The 18,523-nt window shown below is 44.0% G+C and overlaps 1 protein-coding gene across 2 annotated transcripts in view; it reads left to right on the top strand.

The window, feature by feature from the left end:
• Positions 1-18,523, top strand: part of SCAI (suppressor of cancer cell invasion) — a 165,033-nt gene that overhangs the window by 127,040 nt on the left and 19,470 nt on the right. For both annotated transcript variants that reach the window (XM_066580748.1, XM_066580749.1), the window contains exons 11-13: positions 3,795-3,873; positions 8,250-8,349; positions 14,674-14,755. In XM_066580748.1, coding sequence (XP_066436845.1) covers positions 3,795-3,873; positions 8,250-8,349; positions 14,674-14,755 — 261 coding nt within the window. The remainder of the gene's footprint in view (positions 1-3,794; positions 3,874-8,249; positions 8,350-14,673; positions 14,756-18,523) is intronic.

The following is an 18,523-nucleotide window of genomic DNA, read 5'->3' as shown; positions in this document are numbered from 1 at the left end:
ACGGATCCATGGAGACGAGGACGCTAGCAACGGAGCAGGTAAGTGAATAACTTCTGTATGGCTCATATTTAATGCACGATGTATATTACAAAGTGCATTAATATGGCCATACAGAAGTGTATAACCCCACTTGCTGCCGCGAGACAACCCCTTTAAGCAACTGTCACACTCAGTTTCAAACGCTGCGCTAAACGCTGTACAACACCTCCATTAATTTCATTGGGGCTTCCCAGACTTCTGGTTGCATGTGATTGCAGAACAGGAGGTACGTTTTATCCATCTGAGTTTATTGTAAGGATACCTTTTATACCTAGTGAATAAAAAAAAATGATATATTACACACGCACAGATTGTATCTGTTCTCTCACTTTCTTTTGGTAGCTTTGATTTAGCTATTTGACCTCCTAGTATTTATATTGCAGCTGTGAGATCAGACTGTAGTTGTGTGGTCTGCTTAGCTAGAAGTGCCCTGGTTATGTTGTCTACCAAGTAAGTGAATGCGGATCAGGTTCTGTGAAGACAGGATAGACATGGCTGGAAGATGTTAGATGCTTGCAAACAGAAGGAAGACAAGAGGAAGAAATCAGGATTGTGAGGATGTTCTTCTGCACATCCCAATGCCCTGCAATCACAGAGGGTACTAATTAGTAACTATTCTCCCTCTAAATTTTTTTTTTATTTAAACTTATAGAAACATATATTTTAGACCTGTAGTTTCTATGCTGCGCCTCTTATGCACTCTGCCAAAATATATTGAACCTCCTCAGAATAATACAACGAATGTAGATAAGTTGTCGATCGAGCATTGCCCTTAGCGCGTACCTGCCCAAAGATTCGGCTGCCTGCGGCAGGCAGGGAGCTGCGGGGAGGAACGGAGTTGAGATCTCTCTCTCCCACTCCCCACTGCTGACTGCCGCGACTCACCTGTCACCCGTGCCAGCAGCCGAACCTTTTCTCCCGAGCGGGGAGATACTCGCTAAGGACAATACTCGATCGAGCAATTGTCCTTAGCGAGTATGCTCGCTCATCTCTAGTTGTGAGTGTTCCTATCCTTTAAATTTATTTTGCATAGATCTATATCTTGGTGAAGGCGCCATCTTACTCTATCATCAGTCTCTAATTCCCGTTTGCCTGTCTGCGTGTTCTCTGAAAGTATTCAGAAATCTCAACTTTTAGTTGGAGCAGGGAGGAAGGGGGATGCCGCTGCAGTTGATGGTAGAGATCAGAGCAGCAGGCGAGCTCAGGGATTGTCTCCTGTGTTTTTGTTGTTTTTTTAAAATCCCAGTGCTATGTATCGCACAATCAGGTATGCTTTTGAACAATATTCTTTTAATGTGTACCCGCACTTTCAGATGACTTTTAGATTTAGCTGCACTGTGTGCATGATGAAGAACACCATTTCTGGCAAATATATCACTTGTATCTGGCTTTTTTTGCCAGTAGTCCATCTCTGCAGGCTGCATTTCCAGTTTTCAGTCTTCTCTAAGCTGGTGGGTGTAGACTAGCTACACATGGAGAAAACGGGAGATTCTGCTCCCTAACTTTGTAGTGCACACAGTAGAATTACCTCATCGTGGAGGGCAGTGTACAGCCATACTGAGCAGTAGAGATGTGATTCCAGTAGCTGTAGTACAGTAAATCACCAAAATTTTTGGAAGTCTCCCTCCCTCTGGAGCACTGTTCTTTCCCCTCAGCACTCTATAGATTTCTGTGGACAGCATGAAACTGCACCCACTTGCTGCAAGCCATCTTGGTGTCTGTTAGTACAGAACCCTACCAGCCTGAAATAATTTGTACAGTGACTCATCAGTTGACACCACATGTTGGCAGCCCTCTAAGGTTTCGTTAATAACTTTACAAGCCCAGGTGAAACACTGCCTGTCTGCCTGCCTGTCTACACTCTGTCTTGTGGTGTTATCGGTAGCACTTTGATGTGTCGCCTTTAGCCTCCATGCTGCACTGTCGTGTGGGATATGTGTGTGGGGCTTCCAGAATCGAACATGATTGGGATTTCTCCCAGTCACTTGTATGTTCACATGGAGATTTCTAGCCAGACTATGCCAGTCGTGATCATTAAGCTTTCGCGGGCGTTCACTGTGCTGTCATATTCCTGGTACACATGTGACACATTGGATCCAGCAATGTTCATTGCCCACACAACTTTAGAAATGGAATGCCCCATCCGTCTGGTGCCCATGATCGCGCCTTGTTTGAACTCCGCTAATTCATGTCACCTTGCCGTGAGCCCGCCGATCAGAGTTCAGCCTCACTCACAAGATAACATCTCCCAACTTACACATATGTGGACATTCCCAAGTGTCACCTAAGGGAACGCCACTTCTTCTTCAATATACATTCTGCTATCCCACGACTTTTGGCCTGTCAGTGTATGTATGTGCATTTAGTAGCATTGTAAAATGACTTATCATTTATTTCTATTTGGGTTCTCTTCAAATCCATCTGCAGCCATTGATACAGATTTTCCCATATTTTTGACATGATAAACGAGCATTACATGCAACGCTATTTTTCGCATCAAAATAATGGACACCTCAGCAGAACCTGACGGAGCCTGCTATAAATCAGTTGGGTACGTTTTGACGCCGGTGGTGTCTATTATTTTACTGTGTTGTGTCTTAAACTATAAATTAAAGCCGAAACGTAGAGCCACAATAAAAAGGCTGTACAGACTTTTTTTTTTTAAATCGCGCAATAAAAATGCCACTGAGAATTGGCGGTAGAGGACTGCTGATCCAATGAAGCACTTTGATCCTTGACAACTCCGGATGGTCTTCCAGGATTCTTCTGGAGCTTCAGGTTTTACTTGGTTGAGGCAATCTCCCTCTTTTACCTTCCCTGTCTTCCTTCCCATCCCTTCTTTTCCTTCTTTTTTTTTAACATTCCTCTCTCCATTCTTTGTTTTTTATGTGATACGCACCCTTGACTCCCGAACCTCTTGGCGGTCGAGTGGTGGTCAATATGCGCGATTTTGCAGCGGTTCTTACGCATTTGTTTGTTTCTTAGATGTTTATGTATCAAGGTATGCTTGTTTCAAACTTTAAGTAGATTAAGCGTTAAGATTCTACTGATAAGAAAAAAAAAATACATTCCTTGTCCCTTCGAAGCACCTATGCAAAGCCTCAGGGGGGTAAAATGACTGTCCAGTAGAGTTGAATGAACGTACTCTGGCGAGCTTGATGCTCGTTCGAGTATTAGCGTTCTCAATGGTGCTCGTTACTCGAACGAGCATCAAATCGTGTTCGACCCCGCCCCAGCTTTTGGCTCCTCCCCGCTGTGACGTGCCTGTTTTGGCCCCTCCCCGGCAGCACGCGTCATTTGAAAATTTTTGTTCTGACGGGGAGGGGGAGAGAGAGAGACCAAGGAAGGAAGGGGAAAAAAACAAAACTCGGGACCCTGCGTTCCACATACAAAAATGCTCGAGTCTCCCATTGTAGTCAATGGGGTTCATTACTCGAGTAGAGCTCTCGAATTTTACAAAAAGCGCGACTCGAATAACGCGGACCCGAGCATTTGGGTGCTCGCTCATCTCTACTATCCAGTCCAAGATACCGCCTAAATCTAGGCGGTTTCTTGGTGTGCTGCTGAGCTCGTGCATTTGTTCCTAAGTATACTATCCAGTCCAAGAGGCCAATCATTTACTACTCTAGCATGAAATGGTTTAATTCTAGCATATATTTTTATTATTGTTCTATGTGTGCTTATTTCATTTTATTAATGTTTTATATGTTACAAAAATGCATATATTCTTCCCCCCTCACGGTTTTCTTTTGTAGGAGCTGCCTGCAAACAGTGCCCTTCTGATTTACCTGTCTGCAACGGGAGTCTTCCCAACAGGTCGCTCTGACTATGAAGGTACGATAAAGGAATGCTCCCTGTCATTCACAGGGCTTCAATTCTCTTTATTCCATGCTGTGCGTTGAGCGCCTCACTGCTGGAGCAGCCTGACCTGCATGTACAGGACTGCTTGTCTTAAGCATTGCTAATTTGCTGCTTTGTAATATAGGCCCCTCCAGTGGTGCAGGGGCTGACACAACATTCATAAAGTGGCTGCCATTGCTCATTTGTCTCATCACATTTCATTAATGCAAAGCAGTCAACTACCAAAACAGCAGGTCTAAATATTAGAAGATTTGGTATAGTAAAGCATAGCCTTGGAGGTTACTTCATTAAAGGGGTTGTCCAGTTGTAAACTATTGGTGGCCGATCCTCAGAATAGACCATCAATAGTAGATCCTCGGGCATCCGCGATTTGGGACCTCTGCCAATCAGCTGTTCACATGCACCTAACCAATTTCCTGCAGACAGCTCTGTTCCCACTGTAGTGGTGAGGCTTTGTTTGAGAGGCAAAGCTACTTTTCACTTCAGTGAAAACTTTGTATTACCAAGTCTCACCACTGCCATTGAAATTGAGCTGTTTGCGTCCTTCAGAAATCTGCTTAGTGCGTGAGCGTTACGTCCTGGCAAAGGTCCCAGATGATGGCCGACACTGATCTACTGTTCATGGCCAGTCCTGAGAATAAGCTATCAATAGTTTTAGGAGTAGATAACCCCTTGTTTCCAAGTACAGGGCCCCTTTGTCCCCTCATATTAATGAAGTGGTGGTTGGGCATGCACGCAGCGCTCCACTCATCTCTATATGGAATCTGAATACAGTGCTTGGAAATCTGCGGCAGTGTCAGAGGTGAGTAAATAAAGCGCCAGTGTCATGCTCGACCGTTACTTTATTCATATAGGGGGGCATAAGAGCCCTATTTAAAACTTGGTACAAGCCCTTCTAACAACCTTTTCTTAGAAATGTGATTATTTTTTTGAACTTGGTCTATCAAGAGTTTTAATATGCATGAATATTAGGGATTTCCATGTGCCCTGTGAATCCTTGCAGCGGGATACAGGCTGTTTTTTCCTGTAACTTGCATACTGCTTATGCTGCAGCGAGCACAGGATGTCATAAATAGCCTTTGCCTGCTAATGGGCTGCAGGGGAGACTTGGGGTTTTTGGGTTTCCCTACTGCTACCCTGCTATATTATCTGTTCAATATTAGTACCCTAATACATAAGCGAAAGTTTATCTTGGACTTCAGGTCAAATTGACAACATATTCTAAATGACCACTTTGCATTAGGGACAATAATGGTGTGAGGGACTGTAGGTGAAGGGCACAATAACCTCATATGGTTATATAAACTATTAGCACTAATATTGACCTCATGTTAATGACTCATTTCAGAATCCATTACGGGAGCTTTGTTTTGACCCATAACCTTGATACCATTGTATTTCCCAGACCAGATATAAAAGATCTGCATCCATAAATCACTTCTCATCAGCTGGATTAAACATGCATTCCTTTATCTGAAGCATGCTGTCCATTGCCAAGCTCCAGTTTGCATGGCTTAACACTGCTGAGCATGGCAGACCGTTTTTTAGATAGAGTAGTGGCCATATTACGGCTTGGCTATACCAGGAGGGCAGAGAGCGTATCTGTGTGGTGTAGTACTAGTAGTAGTGTTCTGCTTCGATTTTAGGCTTCAAAAGAAGTTAATGCAGTTCATTGTCTTAAATTAAATCTCTAAATTTATAATATATATATATATATGGTTTTTATTTGGTGTTTGCTAGTATATTGTCACCTTTTAGCGATGTGGGCAATAAAAGGGTGTACTGCAGGGTGCAACGCCCCTAGAGGGCTGATTAGGAGACCAGAAGTAGTTTTCTACAAGTTTCTGATTGTAATGCACAAGTTATTATGATCATTTTGCCCACAGCTCCATCTAACTGACTAGTTAGGTGACTACCAAACACCTCTGGTGCTACTTTTCTCTTAGTAAATCAAAGCATTGGTCAGGACAAATATATCCTACTTTTGAATTCTATTGCCTTTGATGGCACCCCATAGGTAAGAGTCTACTAGACCTCTTAAACAGGAGAAAGGGCACCCCTAGCTTGACCCTTCTTTGAAAGAGAAAGGGGGCCCTTTAGCTTGATCCTTCTTTGGAGGAGGAAGGGGGACCTTTAGCTTGACCCTTCTTTTGGAGGAGAAAGGGGGGACCTTTAGCTTGACCCTTCTTTTGGAGCATGAATGGGGACCTTTTAGCTTGACCCTTCTTTTGGAGGAGGAAGGGGGACCTTTTAGCTTGACCCTTCTTTTGGAGGAGGAAGGGGGACCTTTTAGCTTGACCCTTCTTTTGGAGCAGGAAGGGGGACCTTTTAGCTTGACCCTTCTTTTGGAGGAGGAAGGGGGACCTTTTAGCTTGACCCTTGTTTTGGAGGAGGAAGGGGGGGCCCTTTTAGCTTGACCCTTGTTTTGGAGGAGGAAGGGGGGGCCCTTTTAGCTTGACCCTTGTTTTGGAGGAGGAAGGGGGGCCCTTTTAGCTTGACCCTTGTTTTGGAGGAGGAAGGGGGGCCCTTTTAGCTTGACCCTTCTTTTGGAGGAGGAAGGGGGGGGGCTCTTTTAGCTTGACCCTTTTGGAGGAGGAAGGGGGGGCCCTTTTAGCTTGACCCTTCTTTTGGAGGAGGAAGGGGGGGCCCTTTTAGCTTGACCCTTCTTTTGGAGGAGGAAGGGGGGGGCCCTTTTAGCTTGACCCTTCTTTTGGAGGAGGAAGGGGGGGCCCTTTTAGCTTGACCCTTCTTTTGGAGGAGGAAGGGGGGGCCCTTTTAGCTTGACCCTTCTTTTGGAGGACGAAGGGGGGGCCCTTTTAGCTTGACCCTTCTTTTGGAGGACGAAGGGGGGGCCCTTTTAGCTTGACCCTTCTTTTGGAGGAGGAAGGGGGGGCCCTTTTAGCTTGACCCTTCTTTTGGAGGAGGAAGGGGGGGCCCTTTTAGCTTGACCCTTCTTTTGGAGGAGGAAGGGGGGGCCCTTTTAGCTTAACCCTTCTTTTGGAGGAGGAAGGGGGGGCCCTTTTAGCTTGACCCTTCTTTTGGAGCAGGGGGGGCCCCTTTTAGCTTGACCCTTCTTTTGGAGCAGGAAGGGGGCCCTTTTAGCTTGACCCTTCTTTTGGAGCAGGAAGGGGGCCCTTTTAGCTTGACCCTTCTTTTGGAGCAGGAAGGGGGCCCTTTTAGCTTGACCCTACTTTTGGAGCAGGAAAGGGGGCCCTTTTAGCTTGACCCTTCTTTTGGAGCAGGAAGGGGGCCCTTTTAGCTTGACCCTTAAAGGAGATCCTCTATCATTTAGCATAGAGCAGTTCTCCCTATAGAGAAGTCAGCTAGACACTCATTTTATCTGGCATCGTTTTAATGCAGGAGTCATAGGACTTGCCAACGAATCTGGGGACAACCTGTCTTGTGGTAAGGAGTTATCCAAATGGGTCATATGACCCACTTTTCTTTTAAATATAACTCTCAGTGGTCTTACTAATAGTTGAACTTATTTGGCAAGCTTTTTTTGTTTTTCTGTCTGGATACTGGAGGAAGTTTGGTTGATGCACTTGGATTCTCTTGTTTTTAAAGGATAACTTGCTTTCCTGTAAAACTGATATAGACGTTTGTGGTTCTTGATTGCCCCAACGCTGAGGCCTGTTAGTGCAGACAATAATCCAATCTCACAACTGTATGTTTGACAAGTGCTGAATGCATAAAAATGCTGTTGTCAGCGATTTTGTTTAGATGCAACACAAACTAAGCAGCGTATACAGTGTAGACCTGTCAGGTTTATATAGGGAGGAGTTCAAGTTAGTACACAGTTAATACCGGGTGTACATTACTTTATACTGTACTTCAGCTACCAAGGAAGGTAATTATGCTATGCGACAACCAAAATACCCTTTGTCCTTATTTGCATAATGTTTTTCTATGCAGTTACCTTCATGATATTTTTGTTGTAGGAGTCTGGAAATATGTGAGAAATTATAAAATGATGTATTTAATTATAAAAATTAAACGATTAACCTAAAGAGTAAAAATATACAGTGTATATAAGTATTAAGTAAAGATGCCAAATATATAGAAGTATTTAAGTAAAGATGCCTTGTGGCTTTGTTGCGTTCATTTACTTGGGGGTGCACGTCTTCCTGTACAGCAACGTATTCATATGATGATTTTTTTCGGGCTTTCTGAATTCCCAACTGTACAAAAAAAAAATAATCAAATTGTTCCAACACTAATGGGATACTGGCAGATTGCACCCTTGACCCCAATATCTGACATTTCAAGCTTTCTGGGCGGTCTGCAGATTGCATGTGGAGGATGGGGAGGTTTCACGCTGAAGCTGCTTTGTTGCTGAATCATTGCAGGTCCTTATGATTTTGGAGGGGTCCTAACCAACAGTAATCGAGATGCGGTCAATGGTGATGCTTTACACAAGAGGAATCAGACTTGCAAAGAAATGCACTGGTGAGGGGAAATGTTTTGTATTTTATTGACTTGTAATTATAACATCATCTTGGCCAGTTGTGCTGACTCTTTATATCACCTGGTTATGGTCATAGGACAGGTCTTGGTGCGCCATTGCTACATGGTCAAAATTAAAGATACCAGTATTATGCATTACAATAAATTCTTATTCAACACAAATCCTTAAAAATATTCAGGCGTGACAACAGATGACTCCATTACCCCCCACCCACTGAGTATTGCAATCACGGGGGCCAAGATGAAGAGCTATGAGAGAAGGGAACTTTACACCCCTAAAGGGGGTATTGCTATCTCAGCACAGGATAGGGCATACGTTACAGATTGGTAAGGGTCCAACTACTGGGAGACACACTGATCCAGAACAAGTGGCTCCTGCGTGTCCTGACATTTTGACAAATCTATTCACTTCAATGAGGCCACCATAGACAGCGGAGTTCAAGTGTTTGGCAATCTCTGGGAGTCCTACTGAAGGGAACAGGACTGTCGAAGGTTGCCGAACGCTTCAACTCTGTTCTCTGCGACAGTTCCAATAGAAGTGAGTAGTGTGCATCTATGGCCGCCACTGGCATAATATATGTATGCACTGGGAATGGTTTATTCGGATCAGTAGGGGTCCCAGCGGTCAGACCCCCACCAATCGGCAAGTTATCACTTATCCTGTGGATAAAGAATAACTTGCCGAGATGAGAATACCCTTTTAAGGGCCTTTTACATGAGTGAACGATTGGGCACAAACATTCATTTGCCCATCTTTGACCTGCGCAATATGATGGTGGACAACCCATGAATAAACAAATACTACTTCATCAGCTGGTTGATAAACTGGCATAAAAAAGAGCGCTAGTTGGCATCAGATCTTCCCATATAAGCAGGAAAATGTGCCTGTAACATGGAATAAATTTCTCCCCAGTGAATTAATTTCTAATTTAGTGCCTAAAGACCAAGTAAAGGTGTTTCTGACTCAAGTTAAAGGGCCACTCCGGTGATTTCTTTTCATTGAATTATGTAGCTAGCCCCTCCCCGGTCTAAGTTGGATAGTGTTACCATGGTTATTTTATTTTTGTCTGGAACTCCTGGTCACTTCCTCCTCAAGTGATCTAAACTCTGGCCAGCTCAGATCTGTTTGGGGTTATGGATTCATATTCTTAGTTTGTGTGATGCAGTTGCATATATCTGCCACAGAAACTGTGTTGAGGGGAACACACAGTCTTAGTTACTGATGATGAGCTCACAGCTACTGTCACACCGTTATAATAGAGGAGGTCACAGCTCATCCTCCTGACTGTATACTTATGGTCTCTTTAGCTTATTTAGGAGACTACAGAAGGTAATGATAATTAAACTGTCCCCTCCTGCAGGCCAAAATGGTATAGCCTTGAACTAATACTGTACTAATGCATCATGGGATAGATGTGAAATTGAAAGTAAACAATCTCAAGACGGTGGCTGAAAAGCATCAGCTGGGGTTGTGACTGAAATATACAGAGGAGACCTTCAGAACATAGCGGGCAATCAAGTGAGGGAGGCAGGCATGGAAAATGTGTTTTTGCTGGAGTGACCCTTTAAGAAATTAGGGACTACCTTAGGCTGAGCTCACTTTACAATTGTTTTATTTCATAACGGAACCATGATGGTGATGACTATCCCTTTTTGAAAGAATCTGGACTAACAATGGGATGCGTTGGGGTGTGTTCACATGTGGCAGGATAGCTTGCCGCAAAAAAATTTGCACCATAATCCGCATGTGTAGGATCTAGATTTTGACACAAAAAAGCTAGGGATTTGCCAAGGGTGAAACCCGCAACAAAATCTGCATGTTCGATTTCGGTGGAGATTGCTCTGTGGCGGACTATTCTCTTCTAGAAAACAAATAAGGCCGGTGTGAGTATGACCCTACAACATCTCGTATCCCAGATGGGGACAGCTAAAGTGGCTTTACAATGTGAAGAAACCAGCAAACGTCTCATATCTCCTGCCACTTATATGGGTATACGTTTGCGGACTACAGGGGGCGTACATTCTGTAGTATGTCTTTTACATGTTTAGGGTCCATACTGTCAAGTGTTGTCAAATGCAGATAATCATTAGAAAAACTACTTTAGAGCACTTGAACTTAGTTTGTCAGTCTAGTGCAGGAACATCTGTCCCACCGATCCTATTACACCTAGCTGGCCTTTGTGTTATTATGTGGCTTATAATATCAGTTACCTTGATGTTAGCGCCACCTGGCAATGCAGATGTTGCCATGCTGAGCTGTGTCCTGTTTAGGAAGACCGTGTAGTTCTTTTCTGTAACTTATGCTCTCACTCAGAATGTGTACTGATGACGCAGAGTTTCATTTGATACTTTATGTATAACTTATTGTTTTACAGCAGGACTGCAGTAATCCTGGTAGAAAGGTGTTACATGCTTTAGAAATAGAGGTCTCAAGATAATGTATGGCAACTTAGTGTACAAAGTAGTGCAGAAATGACGTCTTTTAGGCTTTGCAGCTTGATTGTGTTTGTTTAACCCTTTCCAATCCACTGTGTGACGTCTGAAGACATTCTGATTGAAGGCTGTACAGCTTCGATGTTGGAAGACGTCAAGCAGGGTATTCTTACTGTATATTACTGGCCGCTCTGTTGTTGGGGGCCTCTCCAGCATGTCCCATACCACAGTACTGGCTCTAGCCAGCAGATGGCACCATTGTATAATGACAGAAAGAGAGAACCCCCTAGGAAATCTTGAATCCAAAATTGGATTGCAAAGGGTTGATGGCACATTCAAAAGGGTTCAAGGATTAGAAAAAGCTTTTTCTTCCTAAAGCAGCACCATTTTTGTCCACAGGATAAGTGTGGGATTACATCTGATCCCCATTCACTTCAGTGTAGCTAAGCTGCAATACCACACACAACCTATGGCCAGGGTTGGTGCTGTTTTAGGAAGAAAGCAGCCATGTTTGTGTAAACCTGGATCAGTTCAGTAAAAGAAAGAGGAGCGAATCCATCTTGGTCAGTTATGATTTATGTTTTTCCCCATTAAAGTGAATACATCAGTTTTTCAGTCATTTACTAAACCTGATATAGGCTGAAAATGTATGTATAAGCTATCGCCTACTGATCTTAAAGGGGTTGTCTTGGGATAGAAAAACATGCGTGTTTTCTTCCAAGCACAGCGCCACCCTTGTCCATGGGTTGTGTCTGGCATTGTAGCTCAGCTTCTACTCACTTTGATGGAGTTGAGCTGCAATACCAGATAGAACCCCACGGGCAAGGGTGGCGCTGTGCTTGGAAGAAAGCAGCCATGTATTTCTAACCCCAGACAACCCATTTAAAATGCAAATGTAGATTTTGACATGGCTTTCGGGAGGATTTAATCTGCCATATGTGAACACATTTTAAAAGTGAATGGAGTAGAGTTACAGTACCTGACAATGCACCACAGTGGTGCTGCTTCTCATGGATAAATAAAGCCTCTTCTAATCTGAGAGAACCCCTCTAATGATGTAATCCAATCAAGAGAATCAACTCATGGGGATGAACGATCACTAGTATGATCGTTCATTCTCGCGGACTGGCTGTGCATCTTCCTGTTCGCACATGGCGATATACTGCTAATCAGCGGGCATTTTAATGCTAGCTGAAACGATTAATCTGCCAACGCATTCGTTAATGCGTTGACTCATCATAGGTCCCTTTGCACGGCCTAATTGTCAGGCATACAAGCATTTCAAGGCATGTTTGATCAGATTGGCCTGCATAAAAGGACACTTAAAACCTGCCATATAAATGCACGGTCCAACCCTAGAGACCCCACTGATGAGCAGGACAAAGGACTGCAGGTCAGCCCGGTCAGGTGAATGAAGTTGAGCAGTACTACATATGACTTCATGGATGGGTGCATTTACCAAGGCAGTGATGCGGTGAAAGGGCTGAAGTATCCCTTTGTTCTTCTGATCAGTGCAGGTTCCCGGGGCTGGACACATTAACAGTTTGTCCCAACTATAGGCTTTCATTGTAACATTCTGCAGAACCCCTTTAAAGCACATCTGTCAGGTCTCCTATACTACCTTTATACGAGATCAGCACAGTATAGAGTGACAGGCGCTGAAATGTTAGTTTGAATAAGACCCACACGTACATATAGGGTATTTCAAAAAGAAGGGTGCAATAGTAAAGCTGATTTCTTCATACATGAACTGACATACAACAGCTGTAATGACATGAAAAGTTAGAATTCTTTAAGTTTTTAATGCACCTAACAGATGTTGGATGTGGGCGCTGTTGGTGCCACTAGATGACCTAAAACAATGCATCTCTGCTGCAATGGAATCAATAAAAGAGATTATGCTGGGATGTGTCTGGACAGAACTGGACAACCAACTTGACATAGGGTCACCAATTGCACTCGCATCCCTGGAGATGTGCACGGTATGGCGAGGTGGAGAGTGAGGGATGCTATACACAGTCTGGCCGTATAGTGGCTGAATCGGGATGACTGCAGCTGCCTGCTGATTAAGGCTAGCAGGAACTGCAGTCAGTAGGACAGGGAGCATGTTATCAGGCGGAGTAAGGAAGGGTTTGGTTTAAGAAATGTGGCATGCCTACCTGAAGAGGTGCGTTTTTAGAGCACGCTTACAGTTTAGTGTGTCAGTGATTGCCCGGATAGATTTTGGTAGCGCGTTCTGGAGGACTAGTGCTGCTCTGGAGAAGTCTTGGAGGCGGGAATGAGAGTTTCAAATTAAAGGGGCGCTTTAATCTGATTTCGATAGCGTCAGTGCGGGCTGGGTGGTGAATTGAGATGAGGGAAGCAATGTAGGGCGGTCTGCTGCTGTGGAGCGCTTTGTGGATGAGGGTAGTGAGTTTAAATTGCATTAAATACTTGAAGCGTTCCAGCTTTTCGCCTCATTCTAGCTGTTTTATGGCACTTCAATTATGATGGAATCCACTTTACTTTTGCACTGTTCTTTTTGAATCGCCCTGTGTATTTTCTTGAGGAGCAATGCAAGGATCACGTGAACTTTAGCAAATTTCCAGTATTGTGTTCCAGTTATTGGCACAGAGCCAATTTCCTATTGATAAATGATAGCCCATTAACATGATCGAAGTCAGACACGTCCTGTTGTCATCCCTCCACAGGAAAGAGGAAGGAAGGCATCCCACCATCAATTTTAACTAATCAGGTCACTCCTTTAATATTGATCTGGTCCGTATTCACTGGAGACTTGATGAAAGCCCTGACATGGCCGAATATCTGATAGAGTCTGTATACATTTATTGGGACACCCTATCATTGATAAACTAGAGATATAAAACTAACAGCCTATAACTCGCTGGGAACGATGAATCAAATTTACTGCAAAAGAAAGCTGGTTTAGTTGCTCAGCCTACTCTGTAAGACAGTTACTCAAGCGAGCATTGCTCTTCTCAAGTAACTGCTTAGTAATCCGAGCAGGCTCGGGTGGGCTGTGGGGGGGGGGGGGGGGGATCTCTCTCACTCTTCCTCCCGCTCAACCCCCACCCCCCCCTCTGCAGCCCACTCAAGCCTGCTCGGATCACTAAGCAGTTACTCGACAAGAGCAATGCTCGCTCGATTAACCCTTTCCAATCCACTGTCTGACCTCTGAAGACATTATGATTTTAGGCTGTATAGCTCCTATGTTTTTTGAAGACCTCCGTCGGGGTTCTCTTACTGTATATTGCCAGCCTCTCTGCTGTTGGAGCCTATCCAACGTGTCACCTCATGCAGTACTGGCTTTAGCCAGCAGATAGCGCCATTGTATAACAGCAGAAAGAGTAACCCGCCTAGGAAAACCAGGATACAAATTGGATTGGAAAGGGTTAACGGTCTTACCGAGTAGGCTCGCTCATCTCTAATTACAAAGTATCCTGCACACAATTGTTCTAGCATGGCCTGTAACAAAGTTTAGATGTAATGTAAAGCCTGTCTTATTTGCTAAGTCTTTATCTGCACAAGCCGCTGACGTGCCGATGGCATTACCCTGGATGCTTTGGCTGGTTTGTCATAGATCTAGGCTTAGAGCGATAATGTCACTTGTTGATCATAGTTTGATATAGGGACTCGGACAGCTACGGCTCATCCTCCTGCAATTGATGACTAATGTAGTGAATGGGGGCAGCTTTCACCTCTCTTCTGATGCCACACACTAAGCCTCTATCACATAAATACATGTCTAGGATGTCAGGGCTTAAATGTAGTTATTGTTCTACTGCTTGTGTGTCCTCCTTGAATCTACCGATAAGAACAATCCATCCATTCTTGTGTTTAACCTTTCTTATTGAGCCAACTGTTTTCTTCCAGCCTTCATCCCGGGGATCTTTACCCTTTCACCAGGAAACCCTTATTTATTATTGTGGATTCATCGAACAGCGTGGCATACAAGGTATTTATTGTGTTTGTCGTCTTTGACTTCATTATATTTTTATTTGTATGTTTGAGACTTTCTGGCAGATTTACAGAACTTCTATTTTTTTTCAAAATAAGGTACCTGCACTTGTAGGGGGCAATCACGTTGTTGATTTGCTGCAGATTTAACCTTTCGATTGAATTCAAATTGAAGGGGGAGATCTACTGCAGATCTGCAACACAATCTGCAGCAAATCAGCAACGTGTGAACACACCCTTAACATGTCAGTCAGATGTCAAAACTTTTGATTGGTGGGAGTCCAGGTATCAAAACCCTCACCAAGAGCTAAAGCAGAAGTATTTGTCTACAAGTAAGTAAGATTCAGCTAACAATGGCGCACTCTCAAACCGGGCATCTGCTCTTATAGCCCATTCATGCTAAGGAACAATCGTGCTTTTGGACACGATACTTGGTGAACCAGCGTTGTATACTAAGACCTTGAACGGCAAAAAAAGACAGTTTCCTAAATCGGTAACTAAATCAGTAACTTCTATATTCATCTAAATAATCTACAAACCATAAGTATAGAGTCGGGAGGATGAGCTGTGATCTCCTTTATTGTAACTGTGTGACAGAAGCTGTGTGATTTAACAGTAGCTCTGATAGGAATAACTACATTCCCCTCTAAAGAGCTTGTAAGGTAGATCCATGTAGTAGCATCACACAGACTGAGAAATTCACTAGAAAATTCAACTATAACCCTGAAATAAATCTGAGCCGGTCATAAATCTCAGACAGTTATACAAATGTTTCGAGTTTTGGCATGATTAGATGAACAGTCTTGCCACCTTAGATCCTAAAACGGTTTCCTCCCTTCTACAATGTAATGGAAGAGATTCTGCCCAGTTGACAGTTTGGGAAAGGGTGAATTATTGGATTGCGAGAAGCTTGATGGTCATATTGACGAATTTCCCACCACCTGGGACGTTGGGGCTAGTATATACATGAGGGCACGCATACAAGGTTACCGGGGTCAGGACGCCCTAGACAGACCACCAGTAGAGAGGATCATGTGATCGTCCAACAAGTACAAGCAGCTCCAGCTGTTTTGTTGTCTGCTATCCATAGACAGGTGGCGCCATCATTACAGGCTCCTGTGTCTGTCAGAACTATTTCCAGGCACTTAGCCGAAGGACATTTGGTGTCACGGCACCCATAACATGTACCGCCTTTGACACCCACCAGTGCCTCAGTTTGCAGTGGTGGTGTGAACAATTAAACTAGACTGCTCCGGAGTGGAACCGGGGTGGCTGGAGACCTAGGGTGAGCACCTCAATCCCTGCTTTGCTGTGAGCGGCACACTGCCCCCTGCTGGTGTGATGGTCTGGCGGGTCATTACATACGACAGTCGGTCACCCCTAGTAGTGATACGAGCATCAACGACAGCTCAGCGATATGTTCAGGACATCCTGCAGCCACATGTGTTCCTCTCATGGCGGCTTCCAGCAGGATAATGCTCGGCCGCACACACAAGGGGGTCACAGGAATGCCTCTTGAATGGCCTGACGAGTCACCAGATTTATCACTAATAGAACATGTATGGGACCATCTGGGATGTCAACTTTGACAGCCTATGAATTTGCATGATTTAGTGGCGCTCAGTAATAGCAAGTGAGAACTGATATGCCGCAGGATACCATACAGAACTTGTATGCCTCCATGCCCGCCCGTATCACATTTTGCATCCAAGTTAGAGGTGACCCAACAGGGTACTAGAGCCTCAATGCCTACCTGTATCACATCTTGTATCCAAGCTAGAGGTGGTACAACAGGATACCCCTAGGGTACTAGAGCCAACACGCCTGCCCATATCACATCTTGTATCCAAGCTAGAGGTGGTACAACAGGATACCCCTAGGGTACTAGAGCCAACACGCCTGCCCATATCACATCTTGTATCCAAGCTAGAGGCCGTACAACAAGGCACTAGAGCCTCCCTTCAAGGGGTCTGTTTTCCACAATAAATATCCTTTTGCTCTGATCTTCCGATCACTTATATCAACTTTACAATCGCACACCGTTTCATTAGATTCCAACATCCTCCTGTTTTTTTGGGGTTTTTTTTTTAAGTGTGTTTGTATATGTAATATATATATGAAATCCAGCATTACTTTTATTAAGCTTTGATAAACACTTCTTTGTAGCTGTGTAGTATACAGTGATGGATACAGCCTTTTAAATCCCTATTGTATACTTTTTATAAGAAAATTAATAAAGGTTATATTTTAACCGCTAGGGTTCTATTTGGGCTTCTTTGTCTTAGATGGGCATTTATTTGCTTATCCAGCATTGTATGGGGCTGCAATTTCTTTCATCCTGCAGCACCAGTTAATCAGAGCAATTCTTGAAACCCTCCTCTGACCTTTTTTCAATTGTTTTTATGCTGCACTCCAGGGTCGACAATCGTGAAAAGGCCAGGGTCTCTTATAAAAAGACCAGTCAGTGCAATTCTCCATCATCCACTATATTTAGACTTCTCCAATTATCTCCTAATCGATATCTCTTCTAACCAGTATTTAAAGGGCTATTCCCATTATAGACATTTCTGGCATCTCCCCAGAGGGCAGACTGCACCTGTCCTAAAAACAGAGATGCTATAAATGGAGATAACCTTTTAAAACAATCAAATGTTAAAATTTCTGTTCAGCTGTTTAGTCATATCTGTAGTGGCTACCAATATGGCCACCAGTGCAGTTCCCATTGGGTTTAACTGCGCCTTCTGCCGTGACTCACATATTGATTCATACTGGGAAGATTTGACATTCACAAGTCTACAGAAAACTTTGGGAGCTGTAATTGCTGCGCTCGTCACCCGCCTTTACCATAAATAGATAGAAGTGGAATGCGGCTTGTAAAACAACTCATTGACTTTGATTCCCAGGTGATTTTCATGTAGCGGTAGATAACACAGGTCAGTACTTCTATACAGTGGGTGTATGGTGACAGCTGCCCAACTTGCTGCTTCCTGCAGTTGGGCACAAGCTGGTATTAGGATGGCATTGTTAGTAGTGCTAGCAGCCACAGCTGTGACACCAACTGCTCTCATCAGCCTCTCGGTCCTCTCAGTACTTAATGTGACAGACATGGAGGGCTGCCAATTGAACAACTTACTATTAGTCATAGTTGGCACAGATCTGCCGCTTTTAAATCCGAAGGAACAGAGTTCTATTGAATTGTGCTTTCGTATATTGTTTCATCTGGATTCAGGTGAGCCTAGGCAGCCCCTTAAAGGGGTTATCCAAATTATAACCTCTTGGGACAACCCCTTTTTCATGCATTAAAATAACAAATGGCGATATACTTGCCTCTCCCCGCATCGGTGCTCCATTCTGGTTTCTGTTTACATCTGCAGTCCTGCCCGGTTTACGGGGCATGACGGAGCTGTAACGGATTACAAAGCCTAGTGATTGACCACTAAGATTCCCGAATAGGTCTCCCCCTTCCAGATTTAAGCCCGGATCTGAATTTTCCACCAGGTCACGTGACCGCACTAAATCCAAATTCTTCTTTTTCCAATGATGTAGCGTGCATTTGCGGACTTTTACTTCTTGCCTGGGCAGTGTAAGCTTGGCAGCGAAAACAAGCAAGGAAATCGAATGTTTCATCACATCTCGGGCTATTCTGGGCAGAAAAGCGGGCAATTTAAAATTCGGCTTACAAGGGAAAAACCCCTTGGAAGGCCAATGTCACATGCATTTACGCTGTGTATTTGCGTAATGGGCATTGAGTATTCCTGCTTACATG

Source organism: Eleutherodactylus coqui, chromosome 10 (assembly GCF_035609145.1).
Source record: "Eleutherodactylus coqui strain aEleCoq1 chromosome 10, aEleCoq1.hap1, whole genome shotgun sequence".
Lineage (NCBI taxonomy): Eukaryota > Metazoa > Chordata > Amphibia > Anura > Eleutherodactylidae > Eleutherodactylus > Eleutherodactylus coqui.
The sequence above is the reverse complement of the archived record's forward strand: the minus strand, read 5'-3'. Positions and strand labels throughout refer to the sequence as shown.